General features: G+C 38.3%; 2 protein-coding genes across 6 annotated transcripts; one reads left to right on the top strand and one right to left on the bottom strand.

The window, feature by feature from the left end:
- Positions 1 to 731: 731 nt before the first annotated feature.
- LOC117790039 (complexin) lies at positions 732 to 18,482 on the top strand. 5 transcript variants are annotated; one of them, XM_034629279.1, is made up of 5 exons: positions 732 to 888; positions 4,394 to 4,408; positions 15,431 to 15,588; positions 15,957 to 16,089; positions 18,354 to 18,482. In XM_034629279.1, the coding sequence occupies exons 1-5, from the start codon at positions 834 to 836 to the stop codon at positions 18,425 to 18,427; spliced, it is 435 nt and encodes a 144-aa protein (XP_034485170.1). In that variant the 5' UTR covers positions 732 to 833; the 3' UTR covers positions 18,428 to 18,482. The 5 variants fall into 5 exon arrangements, with proteins under 5 accessions (XP_034485170.1, XP_034485173.1, XP_034485171.1 ...); XM_034629282.1 differs by lacking the exon at positions 4,394 to 4,408; XM_034629280.1 differs by lacking the exon at positions 4,394 to 4,408 and having other exon boundaries at positions 15,422 to 15,588.
- On the bottom strand, positions 12,241 to 14,955 carry LOC117790035. Its single transcript, XM_034629275.1, has 2 exons — positions 13,851 to 14,955; positions 12,241 to 13,380 (listed from the first exon to the last, which is right to left on the bottom strand). The coding sequence occupies exons 1-2, from the start codon at positions 14,731 to 14,733 to the stop codon at positions 12,470 to 12,472; spliced, it is 1,794 nt and encodes a 597-aa protein (XP_034485166.1). The 5' UTR covers positions 14,734 to 14,955; the 3' UTR covers positions 12,241 to 12,469.

The raw sequence follows: 18,482 nt of genomic DNA, 5'->3' as shown, positions 1-18,482 counted from the left end.
AAGTAAGCATTTACATAAATAATTAAGTTTTGCAACCTATGCATATGTGGAATATTAGAAATTTGTGATATAAAGTTGTTAGTTGTTAACTTGTTACTTGTGTTCAAACTTTAACTTCTGAAGAGTTAACTTTGTGAAATATTCAAGAGCTTCTGCATCGATCTGCATTTGCTTACAGTATTGTGTTTTTTTTTTAGCAATATGATTACAAATATGAAATCGAAATTTTAAGAAATTAAATGCGGGTTAAAGTACTGACTAGGAATTCTACATAAAAATAAAAATGTTCAAGGAAAATTAACATTTTGAAGAACACCTTTGTAGTTAATTAATTCCGAGCTTCTATCTCGTCCACTGTGCATTGTCCATAAACACACACAGTGAACAACAGTGATAGAGGGGGGAGAAAGAAATGTAAACTGCGAATTGGCAAGAAGTTCGCTAGACAGTCGGCAGAGGCAACGAAGCGACGGCATTTAAGCTAATCGGCTTAAAGTATCAGGCTGAAACAGGTGACAGGGCAACTTGGCAGCGGGTCCAGCTCGCGAAATGCTAAGAGATGGGAGGCGACAGTAGTTAGAGAGGGCGGGAAAGGTAAGGGGAGATGGAGAGAGAGAGAGAGAGATGTATTTGAGATACTATGTCTCCTGGGCATTGTCCTTTTGCGAGCACAATTTAATTGGCTGCCTTTTTTCTTTACTTATCTTTTCTCGTTTCTTTGCATTTACAGATTTTTGGTGAAAATCAACCGCAAGTGCATTTTTGTTCCCATTCGCAGAAGCAACGCCCATAAGTCTACAACCTAAAAAGAAAGAAGTCGAGGCTCGAGAAAAATGGCGGCGTTCATTGCGAAACAGATGGTTGGAAACCAATTAAGTGCCGTTAAAGGTAAGTCAAAGTCAAAGCCACTCACAGATACATCGCATCTCATTATGCTCAGATACATGCACACACAAAGATAGAAGCTAGATGTATGTATGAATATGCACATATGTTATACATAGACATATGGTATATGTATTTTTGGCACGCGATCGATAAACATACATAATTCATTTTCAAGCTGCTGCACAACGTGGCAAGAAATTGCCGCACATGAAAGTGGCCAACGCTTAGTCAGTCCCTGTTCCTGCCCCATTCCCCTCATCCACAATTTGTAGTAGTTGCTACTGTAGCTATTGTTGTTGTTATTGTCTAATCATTGACTGTGCAATCGCTTGGAAAATCATTGAATGCTTTCAAAAATGTAGCGCAAGTTGGGATATTTTATTTAAAGCGCTTATCAACTGGCAGCATGCGACAACTTGCACATGCTACATGCGACCGAGGCATTTACATAATGTATCTTTGTATCTGCTGCGACTATGTGTGTGTATCTAGAAGTGTGCTAGGCAAGCAGCTCGCTCAATTTGCTGCCCCAAGGCATCGTCAACAGCTCTCGGCCAGCTAGCAACCCCCTTCCTCACTCCTCTCTCCATACTCCACCACCGACTTACCACCCCCTCCAGTTTTGCCTTTTCATGTTGCCTGAAACTGAAACTGGAGTTGACGTTGTCGTTGTTGTTGTCGTTGTCCCTGTCGCCGAGTCTCTTATCAAGCACAGAAATTCTGCACGAATGCGTCGGCAAGTGGTTCCAACAAATTGATACACTTAATTGCGTAGATTGAAGCTAAATTCACAGCACTCAACATTGGCATTGGCATTGGCATTAGAATTGGAATTGGCAGTCCTTGGTCGACTTATAGCAGGCATAATACCACTTAGAGAACGTGGAACAGTGACAACCAGGCAGCTCAATCATTGCCCCCCAAACTCACAGTTGTTGCCATCTCCTACCTTGCCACTTGCCACTTGCTACTTGCCACGAGCTGTGTCAAGCTGTCGCCTGTGGTTTGAGACTCGTGTGATTGCCAATTGAGCATTAGGCCGTCAAAGTCTGGCAGTGATAGACTAGCTAAACATGAAAATGCCATTAGCATGGTCATAAAAATCGAGAAATCAAATTGAAATACAATATACATATGAGTATAATGTATATATAATGCACATAAAACACAAGTACATATATGTCAATTACCAATATACAAAACTGCAGATACTCAGCACACTTTCGTTCCCGCCACCTTTTTTACCACTCAAAAATCGACATAAAAATTGCGACAAATATCAGAAATAAAAATAAAAATAAAAAGCAAATCGTAAAATAAATACGTGTATATGCTCGTATCAAGGCCAAACTATGTTGAACTGCAACGAACATTGTTTAGGAATTTAACTTAGATGTTGCAAATGTATAACACGATTTTCTACCCCCCTAATACTTGGAAAGCGGAATAGGGGAATTAAATGTAGGAGACGAAATCCCCCATCTTAGGTGATGGCAGCTAATGCGTTTCTATTGTCAACTCTGAGCTCACAGAAAATCGGAGAAATTTATTTGAGCTTTAGTCGTGTTAGCCTTTTATTACTATTGCCTTGTCTTATGCTGAAATAACTTATATGGATTTGCCACACTTGTCGGGGGTCCAGTAACAAATGTTGCAAACGTGCAGACTGCTTGCCACAGACTTTTGCCAGCAAAGAGCAATGCAATAAAATATCATTTCGGTTTCCCAATTAACATTCCACATGACATTTATTGCCTTTCACAGTTGTATTTATAGTCATTGTACAATCTTATCAAACTAATTACTTATTCTAGCATTAATTAATGTTCTACTTTTTCTATTTCAGGTAAGCGTTTTATTCAGCAAATTGTCGAGAATTTTGCATAAATTGCGTAAGTTGCATTTTCACATCATGAAAAATGAACCATACACTTAACAATTTTTCTCAGATAAGTTTACTAATAAAACTTCATATGACATACTATAAATTTATGATAATACTATATATTCCATCAAATATGATAAATATTATTTATCTAGCACAATTCCGTTTAGTTATAATTTTAGAGCTTGTGTATCAGTTTTGAATGAAGATCGAGACTTTTGTTAATTGGCCATAAAAATAATACAGCATGATGAAAAAGTTTAAATTTTATAGAAATTTTAAATTGCATAATAGACTCGTTCAAAATTGAAATTGAATTTCAAGTTTTAAAGCATAAGAAAGTATTTACAATACTCATATTATACATTTTAAGGTAGCATTGCACAAAACACTTGAAGCGGAGCATATTGCGAATATTTTATAAAAAAACACACATAAAACACACACAGATACACCAACACACACAACATGAAAAATCATTTGGTTTTATCTCGAAAGTGCATTCGAGCAGATCCATTTGATCCACTTTCACCCTATCCCCTCTCGAACTTCCATTAGATAGTCTCCATCCCATCCAAGTCCAGAAAATTACGTATTCTTATAATGTAATTGTAATTGTATTCTATTTAAGCTTAAGTGCACACACCGAAATCATGTAACGCTCTCCTTTTAGAAAACCAAATACTAAAAAAAAAACCGAAAATATTGGTACATATTTATTTGTACGCTCCTCCTACAACCTTCACAGCCGAACTTTACCTCATTGTAAAACATACTCAAAACACAAAAGCTTGACACAATACAACAAAACACAACAACACACAGCAAACACCTTAAAACGATATCCAAGTGCACAGCAATCCTTAGAATCTTCATGCACTTCACTGACACAATACATACAACAACAACAACAACTGTCACGCTCACGCCTACTGCCACGCCCATACCAGCAGCAGCAACAATGAGCTACGCTGCCTTAGGCCTTATATAAATTTAAAAAAAAAAAAAAAAAACCCAAACACACACACAATTCAATTTCTTCTATTACAATTTCCTTTCTGCCTACCCTCCGATAAAGTTATTTGATTCTTTACATTTTTTTCCATTTTATTTTTGTACTTTACTTGTACTCACTAACATTAACATGAATGCCACGTCAAGTCAAGTCAAGTCACGCCACGACAACGACAACGACCACGTCCACGATCCACGCCCACATTGTATACGTAATACTCGAACACAACGGAAATTTGAGCTCGAGGATGCCAAAAGGCGGCAGCTGTGGCATCGGCATCAAGTATACGCAATGTATACACTTTAAAGATTGCCCAACGGCTCGAGTTTCTGCAAATTTTCAATCATAAAACACAAATACACCCACACACACACACTCCAAGAACTTACACTTAAATACAACAACAACTACTTTTCAACTTATTCCAATTTCTTGCTGATATATGTATTTACTTATCTAACAACGCTATCGATTTATATTTATAAAACTCATCCCAAAACTTTCATAAAGCGTAGCGACAACTTAACAAACTTTATAATACAGAGAATACTCGTATTAATGGTAACTTTAACCTTTACTTTCCCCTACAAACACACGCTAAACAGATGCTGCAGGCGGCGGTAATATTCAATAAAAAATACCTCTTATTTAAAACCTATACTCGTATATAATCGTTTCTTTGCATTCAACTTGTACTTGTAATCCTTTTGTATTACCACACCAGCAATCATTTTTGATTCGAATATGAAATTCCAAATTAGTGACACCTCCACATGATCAGCATCCGAGATCTATATATAATATTATGAGATGAGATATGATATGATATGCTATGCTATCCCAATTGGGCTCTATTGCCTTTTAGTTTTTACTCAAGTGCTACGCATTTAAATTTATTCCATCAACTTACATTTGTATTTTACTTGCTGCACCCCCTCCAAAAATAAATAAATCAAAGCAACCAAACTAACTAACTAACTAACCAAAGAGTCTGCCATAGTTGCACCCAAAGAGCTTTCACTAACTTTAATTATGCATACCCGAACTTTGTGAAAAAACTTTTGCTGCCAACGAATTCAATTTGAATCCGCTTAAAACAAAATATAAAAAAAAAAAATATTATGAAAAAACCTTTACCCAATGCGCGTGAACGAAACTATTTTAAATATCATTTATTATTTAATTCTTTGCAACAAAATTTATTTTGCATTTTTGAGTTCAAGTTACAAAATTGGAACACTAATTAGTGTATAGAGAATTTGAGTCCCAGCCATTTGTAATATACTATTGAACTTTATCTTGGTTAGCATTGTGATGAGTTTTCTATTATTTCGTTTTCCTACTAACAAACTGCAAATATTAAACATTAACCATACAGCAACAATATACAAAATATACTATACGATTCCAATTGATTTTGCATTCAAATTAACAAATACAATTACCATTTCTATTGAACGTTAACTATTTCCTATCTCTTGCTTTTTCCTAAAAAAAAAAAAAAAAGAAAAATTATATTTTTATGTTAAAAACGCTTCTTTAACTATTTATACTTCTACTTCTTCTACCAACTACTTCTACTACTATAACTACAACTATCGTACTACTACTACAACTTAAACAACAAAATATGGAACCATACTAACTACAAAACAACTTACATCTTCTACTACCTATTCTACTATAACTACTCTTAACTACAACTACAACTACTACAACTCTACAACTAATATACAACGTATTTACAATGAGGTAAAGTATAAGTAAATATTATTGCTATGTACATAACAACTTTCTAACACTATCTAGCCGTATGTATACTCGTCCTATACTATTCTATTATATTATGTTCTAAACCCCTAAAACGAACCCCTTACCCTACATTTAAGTTAGCTAAGCTTGTCAATAATGCAAATGCTGAGCCCTTTAATAAAAATGCGCGTCCCTAACAACTATTATCTACATTCACCTTATACTCTTTAGTCTTTTCTATACTCTCTGTTCTCTGTTCGCTGTTCCCCTGTTCTCTATTCTCAATGCCCATTTTGATGAGCAAACATTTTGACACATGCGACACATGCCATTGGCATGAAAGACAACGGCACCTACATGACAGATACATATACAATTACCAATACAGCTACAGCTGCAGATACAGATACAAATGCAGATAACAGCTATAGATACAGATACAGCTACAGCTGTCCACAACATGTGCAATTGATGTATGTAGTTTTCCCCTCCGATTCACCCGTCTATATGCAAATAACGTTTGCACTCGTATTTGCAAATTTTCAATTGCTTGACACATCTGTGCTCATCATGTGAAAACCAAATAGAAAATTAGTCACGAACAAATCGTTCTGGTTAATACTTAAATTCAATTATATAATCTTGCCTTGATTATTGTTTGGTTACTATACATTCTTGTTTGTTCTAATTGTTAAACAACAAGATTTAATGTGGTTTTAAATTAAAGTAGGCAGGAGATTATCTTATTTAGATTTGTTTATGTTGCATCTTTCTAGTCAATTTCTAACTGTTAACAGTCGGCAAGCAAAGCAAACGAATATCTTTCTCAATACATTATACTAAAGATTGTTTATTCGCTAACAGTGTAATTTCAATAATGCTTCTTAAAAGCTTGAAATATTCTAGCCGATTTCCTATTCAATTTAAAGCTCACAGTTTTCGCTAACAAAACGAAAACTACCAGGAACCCTAAGTGTAATAAGTTTTTAAAATTAAAATTGCAAACCAACAATTATTTCCCAATTTTCATTTAAAAAATTATAAACAAGAGTTTTTCCTTAACTTTTATTTTATATTTTTATTGAGAAAATCAAAGAAAGGAGCTATTTCGTAACTTTTAAATAAAAATGAATAATTAAATACAATTTCGCATTAAATAAAAATTAAGAAAAAATAACATTACGTATACGTAACTTGTATATCCGTACTGTGATGAAACTGCTTTGATTGGGAAATCTCAATGGCTCATTAGAAAAGTTTATCTGCTTTTCTATATGTTCCAGAATGCCAACAATTTACACTTTCCTCTATCTAAAAGAAATTTACGCTCGTTTTTCATAGTACGAGTAAGATAGGAAAATTAGATTTACGTAAATGTAATTTAGAGTGCTGTGTTGGGATGCAAATGCTCTGATTGGGAAAACCTCTGCTATCAATCAGAATGCGGTGCATTAAAGTTGTTGTATTTGTCAACTATCACGTAGCATCATCAGCTGCGTGGCATAACTAATTCCCGGGATATAAAAGACCACAAAACTATAAGCAAAATGACGCATTAAATTCTGACAGGGATAGGGATTGGAATAGGGATCGGTATAGGGGAGTACGTAGACCCACATAAATGGTGCATATTAAAAATTCTTTAAATATTTGTGCTCGAACAGCTGCCGAGCGACCAAAATATTTGCATGCAGTTTATCAGCTGTCGGTCCAAAGGGACGCGAGTCTCTGCAGGCATTTTTGTCAAATTTCCAGCATTTACTGACATGAAGGCACATTCCTGACATTGACATGCCTGCCACGCCACGGACTGGGGCGAGTTGGATGATGGAGAGGTATGAGTGGTTGTGGATGTGGAAACGGGGTTGAGCTTGGGGTTGGGGTTGGGTTTGGGGATGGGGAAAAGGATGTGGATGCGGGCTTGTGGAGTGTTGTCGGCTTACAACTAATTGCTGGCGCTAGAAAAAAGAATTGAGTGCAGCCAGCGAAATGGCAATGAGATTTACTTGCGTCATTATGAAGAGCCATAAGCTGAGACGGAGACAGCGGGTGTGGCACTAAGATCCTTTTGCCACAAGTAGAAGGCACATCTTAACACTTGCACACGCCCACTGCCCCCTCTACCCCCCTTCCTTCTTCTCCTTTTCTCTTTGTCCGCAGTCGACTTTTGCGTTTACTTATGCACACGCACGCAGAGAGGCCAGAGCTGAAGATACATTCACAGCAACAGCAACAGCTACAGATACAGATACATGAGGTAGAATTGTACAAGTGTTAGATGATGTGTGCGTATGTATGTGTATGTGCGCTGTGGCCATAAGTAAATATTCAGGCTCTTTGAGGCTGTTAAAATGTAATTATGCCGAGAATATTGCAGTTGCTATTAGCGACTATGACAATGAAATCATCTGACGGGGGAGAGGGAAACGGCGTAAAGACTTGGCAACGTTTCTTACCAGAGCTTAGCTGCTTAAGCCAGTTCTCTAGTTATAGAAGTCGCATCCCACATCCCACATGCCACATCCATTTCCATTTCCATTTCCATTGCCCGCTTCCTGTCATTTGTAGCACGTCGCCAGCGTCTCCAACCTCTGACCCAGATGCGAATACGGATGCGGATGCGTGCGCTCAATGGCTGGGAGGGGATGAAGTTCGGGGGCTGTAACAAAGCTCAGCGGTCTTGAACCGGATTAAGCAAGAAAATAATTTGACGTTCGTGCCTTTTCAACAACTCCTTACAATAAAAAGAAGAGAAAAAAATGAAGCGACGAGCAGAAAAATTACACACGCTGAGAGAGAGAGAGAGAGTGGTAAATAGAGCGAGAGAGAAAGAAGTGTATATGAAAGCAGTGTTGCGATCTTAGCTATTTTATAGCTAAATGAACATTTTTATAATCAGAAATTCTATTAACTAACTATTTATAAAATGAATTGACTGCAGGAAAACTACGATATACAAGTTCATAAAAAAAATAAAAATATTCTTTTTCTTTCGAAAACATACTACGAATAAACTATATTAGAGGTATTCGAATATTTTAATGCCCAATAGCTCAATATTGAGAAATGAGTCAATTGATAAAATTTTGAGGATGCAGCCAAATTTTAAGCTGAAACTTTGAACTTTAGAGCTTTCAGGTATATTAACCTATTAAGCCCTAAGCGGAGATTGTGTCAAAAAAATTTATTTAAAACCATTTAGAAAATAGAATGCATTAAAATAAGCAAAATGCTACTATAGGCATAAAGTTGTATTCTATATGAAGGTTGCTATTTACAACACAAATATGAAGACTGTGTCGATGGGAAAACCAGATAAAAGAAAACCTATTCTACATTAAAAACTGACTTATAACGATTATAACGATTTTCCTCTTAAATAATTCGAATTTTGTATGTTACATTTTTGAGAATTTTTATTTAGCTATTTATAGCTATTTTAAAATAAAACTACATAATTTCTGGCAACACTGTAAGGATGTAAAAGAATGATTTGCCAAGAAAGGCAACTGAGGCGCTGAGCACTCGCACAAATGGTTGGCGCTTCCTTTTTCCATTTCTTGTCATTTTATATGTTTATAAGTGTGTGTGTGTATGTGGTGGAAATGGAGCTCTAATGTAGTATTCCCACAGCGTGCGCGTATTAAGTCGCATAAATGTCACCCAGTCAACAGCCCAGTCATCCACATTCAGATTCAATGCGACATCCATATCCACATCCACATCCATATCCAGATCCTAAGACAATTACGGCCTCTGTTCGAAGTGGGACGAACGTCCACGTTCCACGTTCCATTTGCGCCTGACGTGTTGGTATTCAAAATAGCAGTCGAAGCTATAAAACGCAGCGTGCGACTTACTTATCCGGTCTTTAGATCGTATATCAGACTTATGAGTTGGGCCAGCACTTAGTGTGAACTCCTTGCCCCGATGATATATCACGGCCCAGCCACAGGGCAAGGTATTAAGTACCCTCATTATGCTCAAGACACGCAGCAAAAGAAAAAAAATAATAAAGCTTTTAACGGCAAAAAAAAAATCGAAAATGAGAGAAAATGAAAATAGGAAAGAAAAAATGGTCTTAGAACAACCAATTTGTATACTCGGATTCAAAGTGATTTCATTTTTTCTCTCCTTTTTTTCGAAAGGGGGAGTTGGCGGAAGGGGGTGGAAAAGGGAGAAGGATCTGTTGTCGCTGTCAAGAAAATGCTGAACACAAATTGAAGGCTTCCGTTTTTCCTTAGCGGTCTTAAAGAGCCATCGATGTCCAACGGGTTGTCCATTAGAAAATAAATGAAATATGCAAAATAGCCGGCAAAAGTAGTAAAGAGAATAAAGTGAAATGAAGAAAATGAAGTTGATGGAGTGATGGCCAGATAGAAAGATGGCTAGAAAGAGAGAAAGAGTAAAAGAGAAAAAGAGCTGGGCAACTGGGGAAAAACAGCATGCACAAGCGGTGTTAATTATGCTGTCATGATAATTATATTACAATAGGCTTGATTAGTTTTTAATTGAGTTGTGCACTTCATGCAGCGAGCATCTAAAACTCCAACTGACTTTCTGACTTTTAAGGACTCGCAAAGACAGTCGATGTACTTCACGTTTATTACAAGTCAGTTGCAGCCACAAATAGAAGAAAATGCGAAATAAAACTGGAGAGCAACGGAAAGCGTAAAATGGCATAAAAGGAAGTTCATAAAGTTCATAAAGCAAATTACAAAAGTCTCATAAAAAGTCGCAACATTCATTCGCATTGCTGGCAGCGGGGAAGTCAGGGGGTTGCTTCCCTTTAAGGGAAGGGGATTGATGTTAGTGTTGGTGTTGGCTGGTTGACAACATTTTGGCAAATCAATTTTTATTATAAAATACTTTGACTGATTTAAGAAAACAATAAACGGCGTCTGCACAAATCAAGCGCACCCTAAAAAAGTTAATTCACAAAGCTATTCAGCAAATTGATGACTATAAATTCAATTTAATGTGCGTTGCCTTTAACACATAGACCAAGCAGGCGACCAACCGACCGACCGACCGACCGCCCGATAACATGCAGCGGCAGAGGCAGCGGCAGAGGCAGCAGCAGAGGCAGCAGCGATGCTATTTAAACGCGCTTAAGCAAAATGTGGTCACTTCACCTCCCCCCGCTGTATCCACACCCGCATCCACCCTCTCATCCCCTTCAGCCTCCCTTAGTGCGGCACCTGCGAGAGCTGCGCGTCCGGAAAAGCGCTCAAGAGCAACGCGTGGGAATTTTTGTGCGTTTGCGCCGTTTTCGGAGGCTGTGCGGCAGCGACGCGTCGCGACGTCGACGCCAGCAGCGCTGAGTGCGACAACAATAATTAGAGCGAGCAAAAAACGCAACTCGCTGTCGCTGTCGCTGCTGTTGTTATCAGAGCCAAAACATTTGTGATCCTGCGCAGGCGCTAGACTCCGTTTACAGTTAACAGTCAACCCCTACGCTTAGGTCATCGTATGCTCAAATCCGGTCCAGGCTACAGTCGACGTCGACTGAGACAGCGACTGCAACTGAGACTGCGACTGCGACTGCGACAGCAATCGCAATCGCAATCGGCATAAAAAGCCAGGCAACTGCGGACAATACTCCTACTCCAGGTTTGCACTCCAGCGACTGAAGTTCACTCACTCTGACGTAATCAGCAGCCAGATATCGAGTCAGAGTCAGTGTCAGTGTCCAGAATCAGAGTTAGAATCCTTTAGACACTGTGCAGCGCAGCGCAGCGACAAAAAAACCAAAAAAAAAGAAAGTCGGCAAACAGTCAAGTTCAGTTCAGTTTTCTTGCATTCAGTTCGTGTGAGCTCGTGACCGCGTTCGTATCGTCGTTTCGGCTACACTACAATCGATTGTTTGCCATGGCAACCAAGCCACAGCAAACGATGGCACAGCCGAGGCTCACAGCAACAGCAACAACAACAGCAACAACAACGACGACGACTAAGAAAACGAGGAACATGCCGAAACCGCAGCGTTCAGTGTGTCACAAATGCAGCAGTCGCAGAAAAAGCAGCAGCAATCGCAGCAGCAACTCACGACATTCGCTCAGTGTGTGTGTGAGACATCAACTGTGCGGTGGTGTTGTTGACCAGCAGCAGCAGCAGCAGCAGCAACGACAACGACAGCAGAAGCGTCGGCAGTGCGCATCGTTGGCAACTGCAATTATCGTTGTCGCACCGTGAGCAAACACAAGGCACAAATACGGAGAGATAGCATTGGCCTAAAAGCGCCCAGAAATTATGAATTTCATTGGTATGCACTACAAAAAATTTTAAAAAAAATCAGAAAACAAAACAAACAGAAAAAACTACAGCTGTTAATTGTTGGTCGATATACGTTAAATTTGAAACGTTATACGATTTACGATATTCGGTATTCGGTGTTGTGTGCACTTTTATTTCATTTCTATCTCTTTCTCTGCCTATCTATATCTATACATCTACACTCTACAACTGTAACTGTAACTGATAACTCTGTTATACTCAATGTAAGTCACAAAACAACTAAATTTCCTTTAATTACTTGCATATATCCGCTTAGAATCAACAAACATATGCTGCATAATTATCAAAAGAAAACTAAGCAAAAATAAAAATAAAAAAATCAATCACACTTTGAGGTCCCCCCCCGCCTTGTCGCCATGTGTTAGCCAGAGTTGAGAACGAGAACGTGACGCTCTTTTATCGATTTTTAACGTTAGCATAGAACAGCAAAAGTAAAATAAAAGTTCAAGGTCTGCCGACAATGAAAATACCCCAAAATCCTTTCAATCTCTTGCTGTTTCAAACATTTATTATGCATTAAAGCTGCTGACAACTTTTTAACTTTGCCAATCTGCTGTCAAGTATCTTCTGCTTGTGTGTGAGTGTCTCTCTGTTTCTCTCAGTGTTCGTGTGTGTGTGTGTGTGTGTGTGTATTACACACTTGGACTAAGTTTGCAGCGCTGCTGCTGCGCGTAGAGCGCATCGCCAATGCGGCAACCAAAAGCCTCCGTGAACTCGGGCGAGTTACGCAAGATGGCATGTTGCAGCTGCCTCTTACGCTCCTGCTGCACTGCACCCGGCTGACTCTCGCGGCAGTCCACGAGCAGGCTGCCAATGAAGTAGAGTCGCTGCAGAGACAACTGGATGCGGCCCGCGGCGAGCAGAGTGTTTAGACGCATTGTTGCCGCCGCTTGTTGGCCCAGCCATTGTGTGTAGCAACTCCAAGCCTGACGCTGGCCGAGCATACCCAATAACAGATCGTTGGCATTAATCATGCTGTCCGTGGTGGGCACATGACTGCAGTTCTGGAAGGCGGTAAACTGTCGTTCCGAGTCCATGCTGCGCCAGGCGCCAGGAGTGCGACTGCTGCTCCCAGCGGCGATTAGGGAACGTGCGAAACGCTCTCCCACCAGCACATAGTTCAACGGAGTGCTCACATTCAGTTGGGGCCACAAACCGTTGACAGTATCGAAGATTTGCGCATATTGCCGCATCGGCAGTGAAGCCATATTGATCGTCAGTCTCTTGTGCTGGAAGCGACGCAACTTTTCCATATTCCGATAGAAGCTTCTTCTGCCCAGCTGTAAATCATGGTAGGCATCGTTCAGACGATCGTCTCCAGTTAGCGTTAGATGCATGATCTGACCCAAAAAGTCCTGGGAGGCCTGCTCAGAGATCTCATCGATCCAAATGCTGCCCGACAGCTGTGACTTGTAAGATTTGCCAATGGCAGCATACATTTGGGTCAACTGCACGCGATCCGCGCTCACACGTTGCAACAGATGAGCGTAGACATCACCAGCGTAAGTCTCCACCAGCTGCTGACAGTCGGCGGCAGCAATGTCTGCAAGAATTTATTGTCAACAGGACGTATGAGTAATATTGCAAGGCAGAGAAATCAAAACTAAAAGAATTATCTCTATAAATGAGCAAATCTTTTATGTATTAACTACTTTGGCATGGGGTATCTTGAATACAGCATTATCTTTTATTTTCTGTATTTATCAATTTTTAAAAATTACTAAATAATAATTAAAAATTTGATTTATAAAAAAAAAATATCAAAAATACAAAACATGAAAAAAAAATAACAAAAATACTAAAATACATTAAATTTTTATATTAATTTAATAAAAATATAAATGGAGTACACAAAAGTAATAAGAGTTTCAAACAAAAATTTTGCTTGAAATATTATTTTTGTAAAATAGAGAATTTTTTAATTTTTTGAAGAAAATGAATTTTTTAAGCTACAATTAATATTTAAAATAAAATGATTATCTTTACGGTCCCTGCAAAGTTACGTATACGTACCAATGAGATAATCAATCCATATCCAATTGAGCAGGCGGTGCATGCTTGTGTTTTGCAACAGCTGCATATAGTCCACGAGTCGAGGCAGTTGCTTCACCACAATCGTATCCGTCGGTTGCAGCGTCTTCCCGCCCAGCAGCTTCTTGAAGTAACCATCCCAGTCGAGGCGACTCATTGACACATTTCCCAATGAGCTGCGCTTGAAATTGGCATAACTAAACTGCACCGGTTCGTCAATGCGCTCCATCTTGACAATGTCACGGCGACTGCGCTCCAGGCTGAGCACCTCCAGCGATGCCACATGAGCTCGACTTTGTTCCACGCCAAATTCTTGCAACAATTCTCCCACACGCTGCTCGAATTTGCGCATTGTGTGGCGTCTGGTGAGGTCCGGTTGAATTGTTACCAATCGCCTGTTGGACTGCATGCTAATCTTGGTCTCAAAGATGTAGGGTGCACCCATCTCGTGAAAGTATCCAATCAATCCCAGCCAATTCAATGTCCGATTGGTCGCCTCCAGAGCTGGCCAGCCGCCGCTGTTCCTATAAAGCGGAGATGTTCTTAACACCTCGGCACCACGATTATTCTCGCAGGACTTGTAAAAATTAATCAGCTGCAGCTCCATGTCCAGTAACTGGCCAGGCTTTGTTGCCTTGATCAGCTGCTGGAGATGCTGCTGTTCCTGCTGCCGACGCAGTGTCTGATTGACATTGGAACTGCGTCCGCAAACATAGCCATAAAAATCCTGACATGGCGATATGCTGTTGTCCAAAAACTGCTCCAACTGCTGGCCAAAATTCAGCACATTGTTGTCGACGTTAACAACGCTGGCAGCGAGCACAGTGCCAGCTAAAATGAACACAACAAACACTTCTCGATACATTTGATGTTGCTTCTTTGAGTTCTGAGCTCGGAATGCACTTGGCAGTCTTTGCTACTATCTATTGGCCTGTCCACTGTCCCTGGTCACTTAAAGGTCAGCCCCCCTAAAGGTCGTTAATGCAAATCACAGGAAATTGCCACAATTCACTTCCGCAAGTTTTGTGGCACGTTTCGCTTGTGCCTTCTGACTGAGCCGACGCAATGCCTCGTTCAATGCTGTGCCCCAACTAATCGCGTTTCCATTGGCGGCACGATAAGCTCAAATTAACTCAGCTCAGTTCAGTCGTTGTCTTCAGACCCTGCACTTGAAGCGTCAATGGGGTTTATTAAGTTGGCATCAACAGCATTAGCTACGTACATATTTTCGTCTAAGCACCTAAGCCTCAGAGTCTATAAGAGCTAGACACACCAAAACTTTGCTATTTAGATTCCTGTATATATTTTATTTTCCTAATTTATATTTTTACAAAATGTGTACAGAGCCTCTTACAGTCGGGCTGATTCGACTGTAGCCTTTCCAGCTAGTTCTTAATCAAATATGTGTCAAAATGTCAAGCTAAAATTGGTCATGACCGATTTTGATTTGAATTTAATCTACAACAATGTTGCATTAAGCTAGGGCTCACTGTACAATGTACAGTAGTAAATACCTAAACTAACCATTGAATACTTGACTTTATTTTATATAGGCGCTGTAGGAGGTGATGGTGGCGATGATGGCGATGATAAGGAAAAGGCAGAGGAGGAGGAGAGAGAGCGTCAGGAGGCCATACGTGAGGCTGAAGAGCGACGCAAGGAGAAGCATCGTAAGATGGAAGAAGAGCGCGAAAAAATGAGACAGGATATACGCGATAAGGTAAGCGTTTGGTACACCCCACCCACCCCTCCACCTTCAACACTCTTGCAACGCTTCCTTCCGTTGCTGCTACATGAGAACAATGTGCGGTAATCTATCGATGCCAAAATGTGTGAAGATTATCTAAAGTGTGCGGTTAAGCTTCCTGCTGCAGTTCAAATTGACTCTAGTAGGGAGTCCTTTTTACGAGCGACTCCCTAACGGAGTCAGATTGAATTACAAAGGACAAATACAACGACAACAACAGCAACAACAACAACAACAAAAATGTGACAAGTGACAATGATAAGGCCTGACATACGATTAATATATAACAATGTAATGCATAACTTAACTCCATATGCCATTGTCATGCCCTGCTCTTACAGTACAACATCAAGAAAAAGGAGGAAATTGTCGAGGCAGCGCCACAAGAGGAGCCCAATCCGCTGATGCGAAAAAAGAAGACGCCCGAGGAGTTGGCCGCCGAGGCAGAGCAGGAAGAGCTCGACGATTTTACAAGTAAGTTAATCAAGTTGCACTCCATGCATAGAGATACATATGTGTATGTATGTTGCTCCTTATCGTATATACATATCTATGTTCATATATCTCTATATCAAATATATGTATATCCTTGAACTGGTCTTTAACTATTGCTAATCTGATTCACCAAAAGGCTCGGCTAACTAAAGTCGGCGTCCATGTCTACTTAGTGCTATGTGTAACTGTCTTTAGTTGTTTTATTTATTTACTTAACTTAAGATCTACGTTTTACTCAAGCGGCTGTAATGCTCAACAACAACAAGCATAACAACAACCATAACAACAGCAACAACAACAATTTAAAAACATTACAACAAACAATGTATAAACAACTGAAATACTCGTATTCTCTACGGCGCTTGAAAGTAGTACTCGTAAATGTGTGTGTGTATCTATGTGTATGTCTCGTATCTTCTCGTGCTCGTGCTACCAAACTGTCTAATCTATCTACTACTATAAACTATCAACAACTCACTACTGCTAACTAAAACTATCTATCTACTATATCTTTGTACCTTTCCTGTGCGCTATCTAATATAAGATCTACTATCCTTCGTAATTGTAAGCTAACTCTATAACTCTAAATAACTATCTGAAGTTTCAACTGAAACTTCAATCTTAAAGCAACGAATGAATAACTCTTTTAATGCCTTTACAAAGTGTGCACTCCATTTTCTTATTTACTTTTCTGATTTTTTAATTTTTTTGTTATCAAACTATGTTTCATTTGTTTCTTTAATGGTTCTTATAACTTTTAATTATGTGTTGTATTCGAAAATGAAATGGGTTGCAATCGAAATTTAATTGATTGATGTTAGTTGATGATGAAGAGCGTCATATTGTAATTAGGTTTCATGTTGAAAATGCAATAAACTAAATTAAATTATTAGACTAAGGTAAGTGCTAAAATTCCTATAATATACTCATCTGTGTGTGGTAATCTAATTGCAATCTTTGCATTTGTATTCACTTACTCCACAACCACTAGCAACTATAACAAAAACAACAAATTTCAATTACTTTCTCTCTCTCTCTATATATATATATATATCTATCTCTCTTTCTCTCTCTCACTATCTGTGTATAATTGTGATAAAATACGTGAATCGTAGACCAGCCAGAAAAACTATGTACTTCCGAAACACACACAACAAACAGCTCAAGAAACTCTTAGCTAGAAAATTATATAGCTATGGGAAAAACCCATACTATAGAGAATACTAAATATTAGTAGATGGGGTACTATATAGGTCTAGGTAGCTTATAATAATTATTCAATTATACAATTATATTATACATTATTTTACAAATTTCTCATTTTGGTTTTACAACATTTTACAATTCACAAACTGCACTTACTTATTAATAGAACTTTATATAATTTGATTAAATAAAAGAAAAACCAAAAAGAAAAACAACTTTATTTTAAACTTTTTACTGCCTTGAGTGCTCAATTACTCAACACGCATAACAAAATAAATTTCAGTGAACCTGATGAACAACTTTTCTACTCGTAATTGTGTTTGCTAATTTACAAACTAAGAAACAAAAAAAGTATAAAATAAACACGGAAATATCTAAAACCAAATACATACAAAACTTTTTCCCTCTTGCAACTGTTTACTATCTTTCCTTTATAAAATTTATGTAATATATGTATTTTATATAATACTTCTATGTATGTAAAATATATATATTGCATATATGCTGTATATGTATGTGTATTTCCCACACACCATCTATTTATTTCATTGCAATCTATCTCTTACTATGACTCTACTTTTACTAACTATTGCTTTCAGTTGTCTACACTTTCTAATTAACTACTTTAACACACTCACACACAAATACGTACATAAAGGAGTACTAAAAGACTTTGTTGATTTGTATTTGAAATTATGATTTAGCAAGAAAATGAAAAAAAATGAAAAACAAACTTATTTCTTAAAAATTCCCCACACCTGCCGCATTGCATTTTGAGTGATGTCCCGATTGAATTAAAACACGCATTAAACATTTAACTATTTTCATTTAGAACAAATATTGTCTAATGCTGTAACGTACAATTGCACTCTTACGTTGCGTAACGTTTCGTTACCTTGCGTTATGCTAGTTATTATAACAGTTACATGAGCATCCATAAATACATATACATACCAGTTAACATACATAACATTTGTAGTCTACTCTACAAAATATGCTTATTTATTGCTGTTTCCATACTCAATTTCTTTTTACAGAACTGAAAAATCAAATAGAAACGCAAGTAAATGAGCTAAAAACTCAAATAGAGGGAAAATGTGTCATGCAGTGATATGTCAGTCATCATAAAATAATACAAATGAAAAACCGAAAAACAAAAATGAAAA

The sequence above is a fragment of the Drosophila innubila genome, assembly GCF_004354385.1.
Source record: "Drosophila innubila isolate TH190305 chromosome 3R unlocalized genomic scaffold, UK_Dinn_1.0 2_E_3R, whole genome shotgun sequence".
Lineage (NCBI taxonomy): Eukaryota > Metazoa > Arthropoda > Insecta > Diptera > Drosophilidae > Drosophila > Drosophila innubila.
The sequence above is the reverse complement of the archived record's forward strand: the minus strand, read 5'-3'. Positions and strand labels throughout refer to the sequence as shown.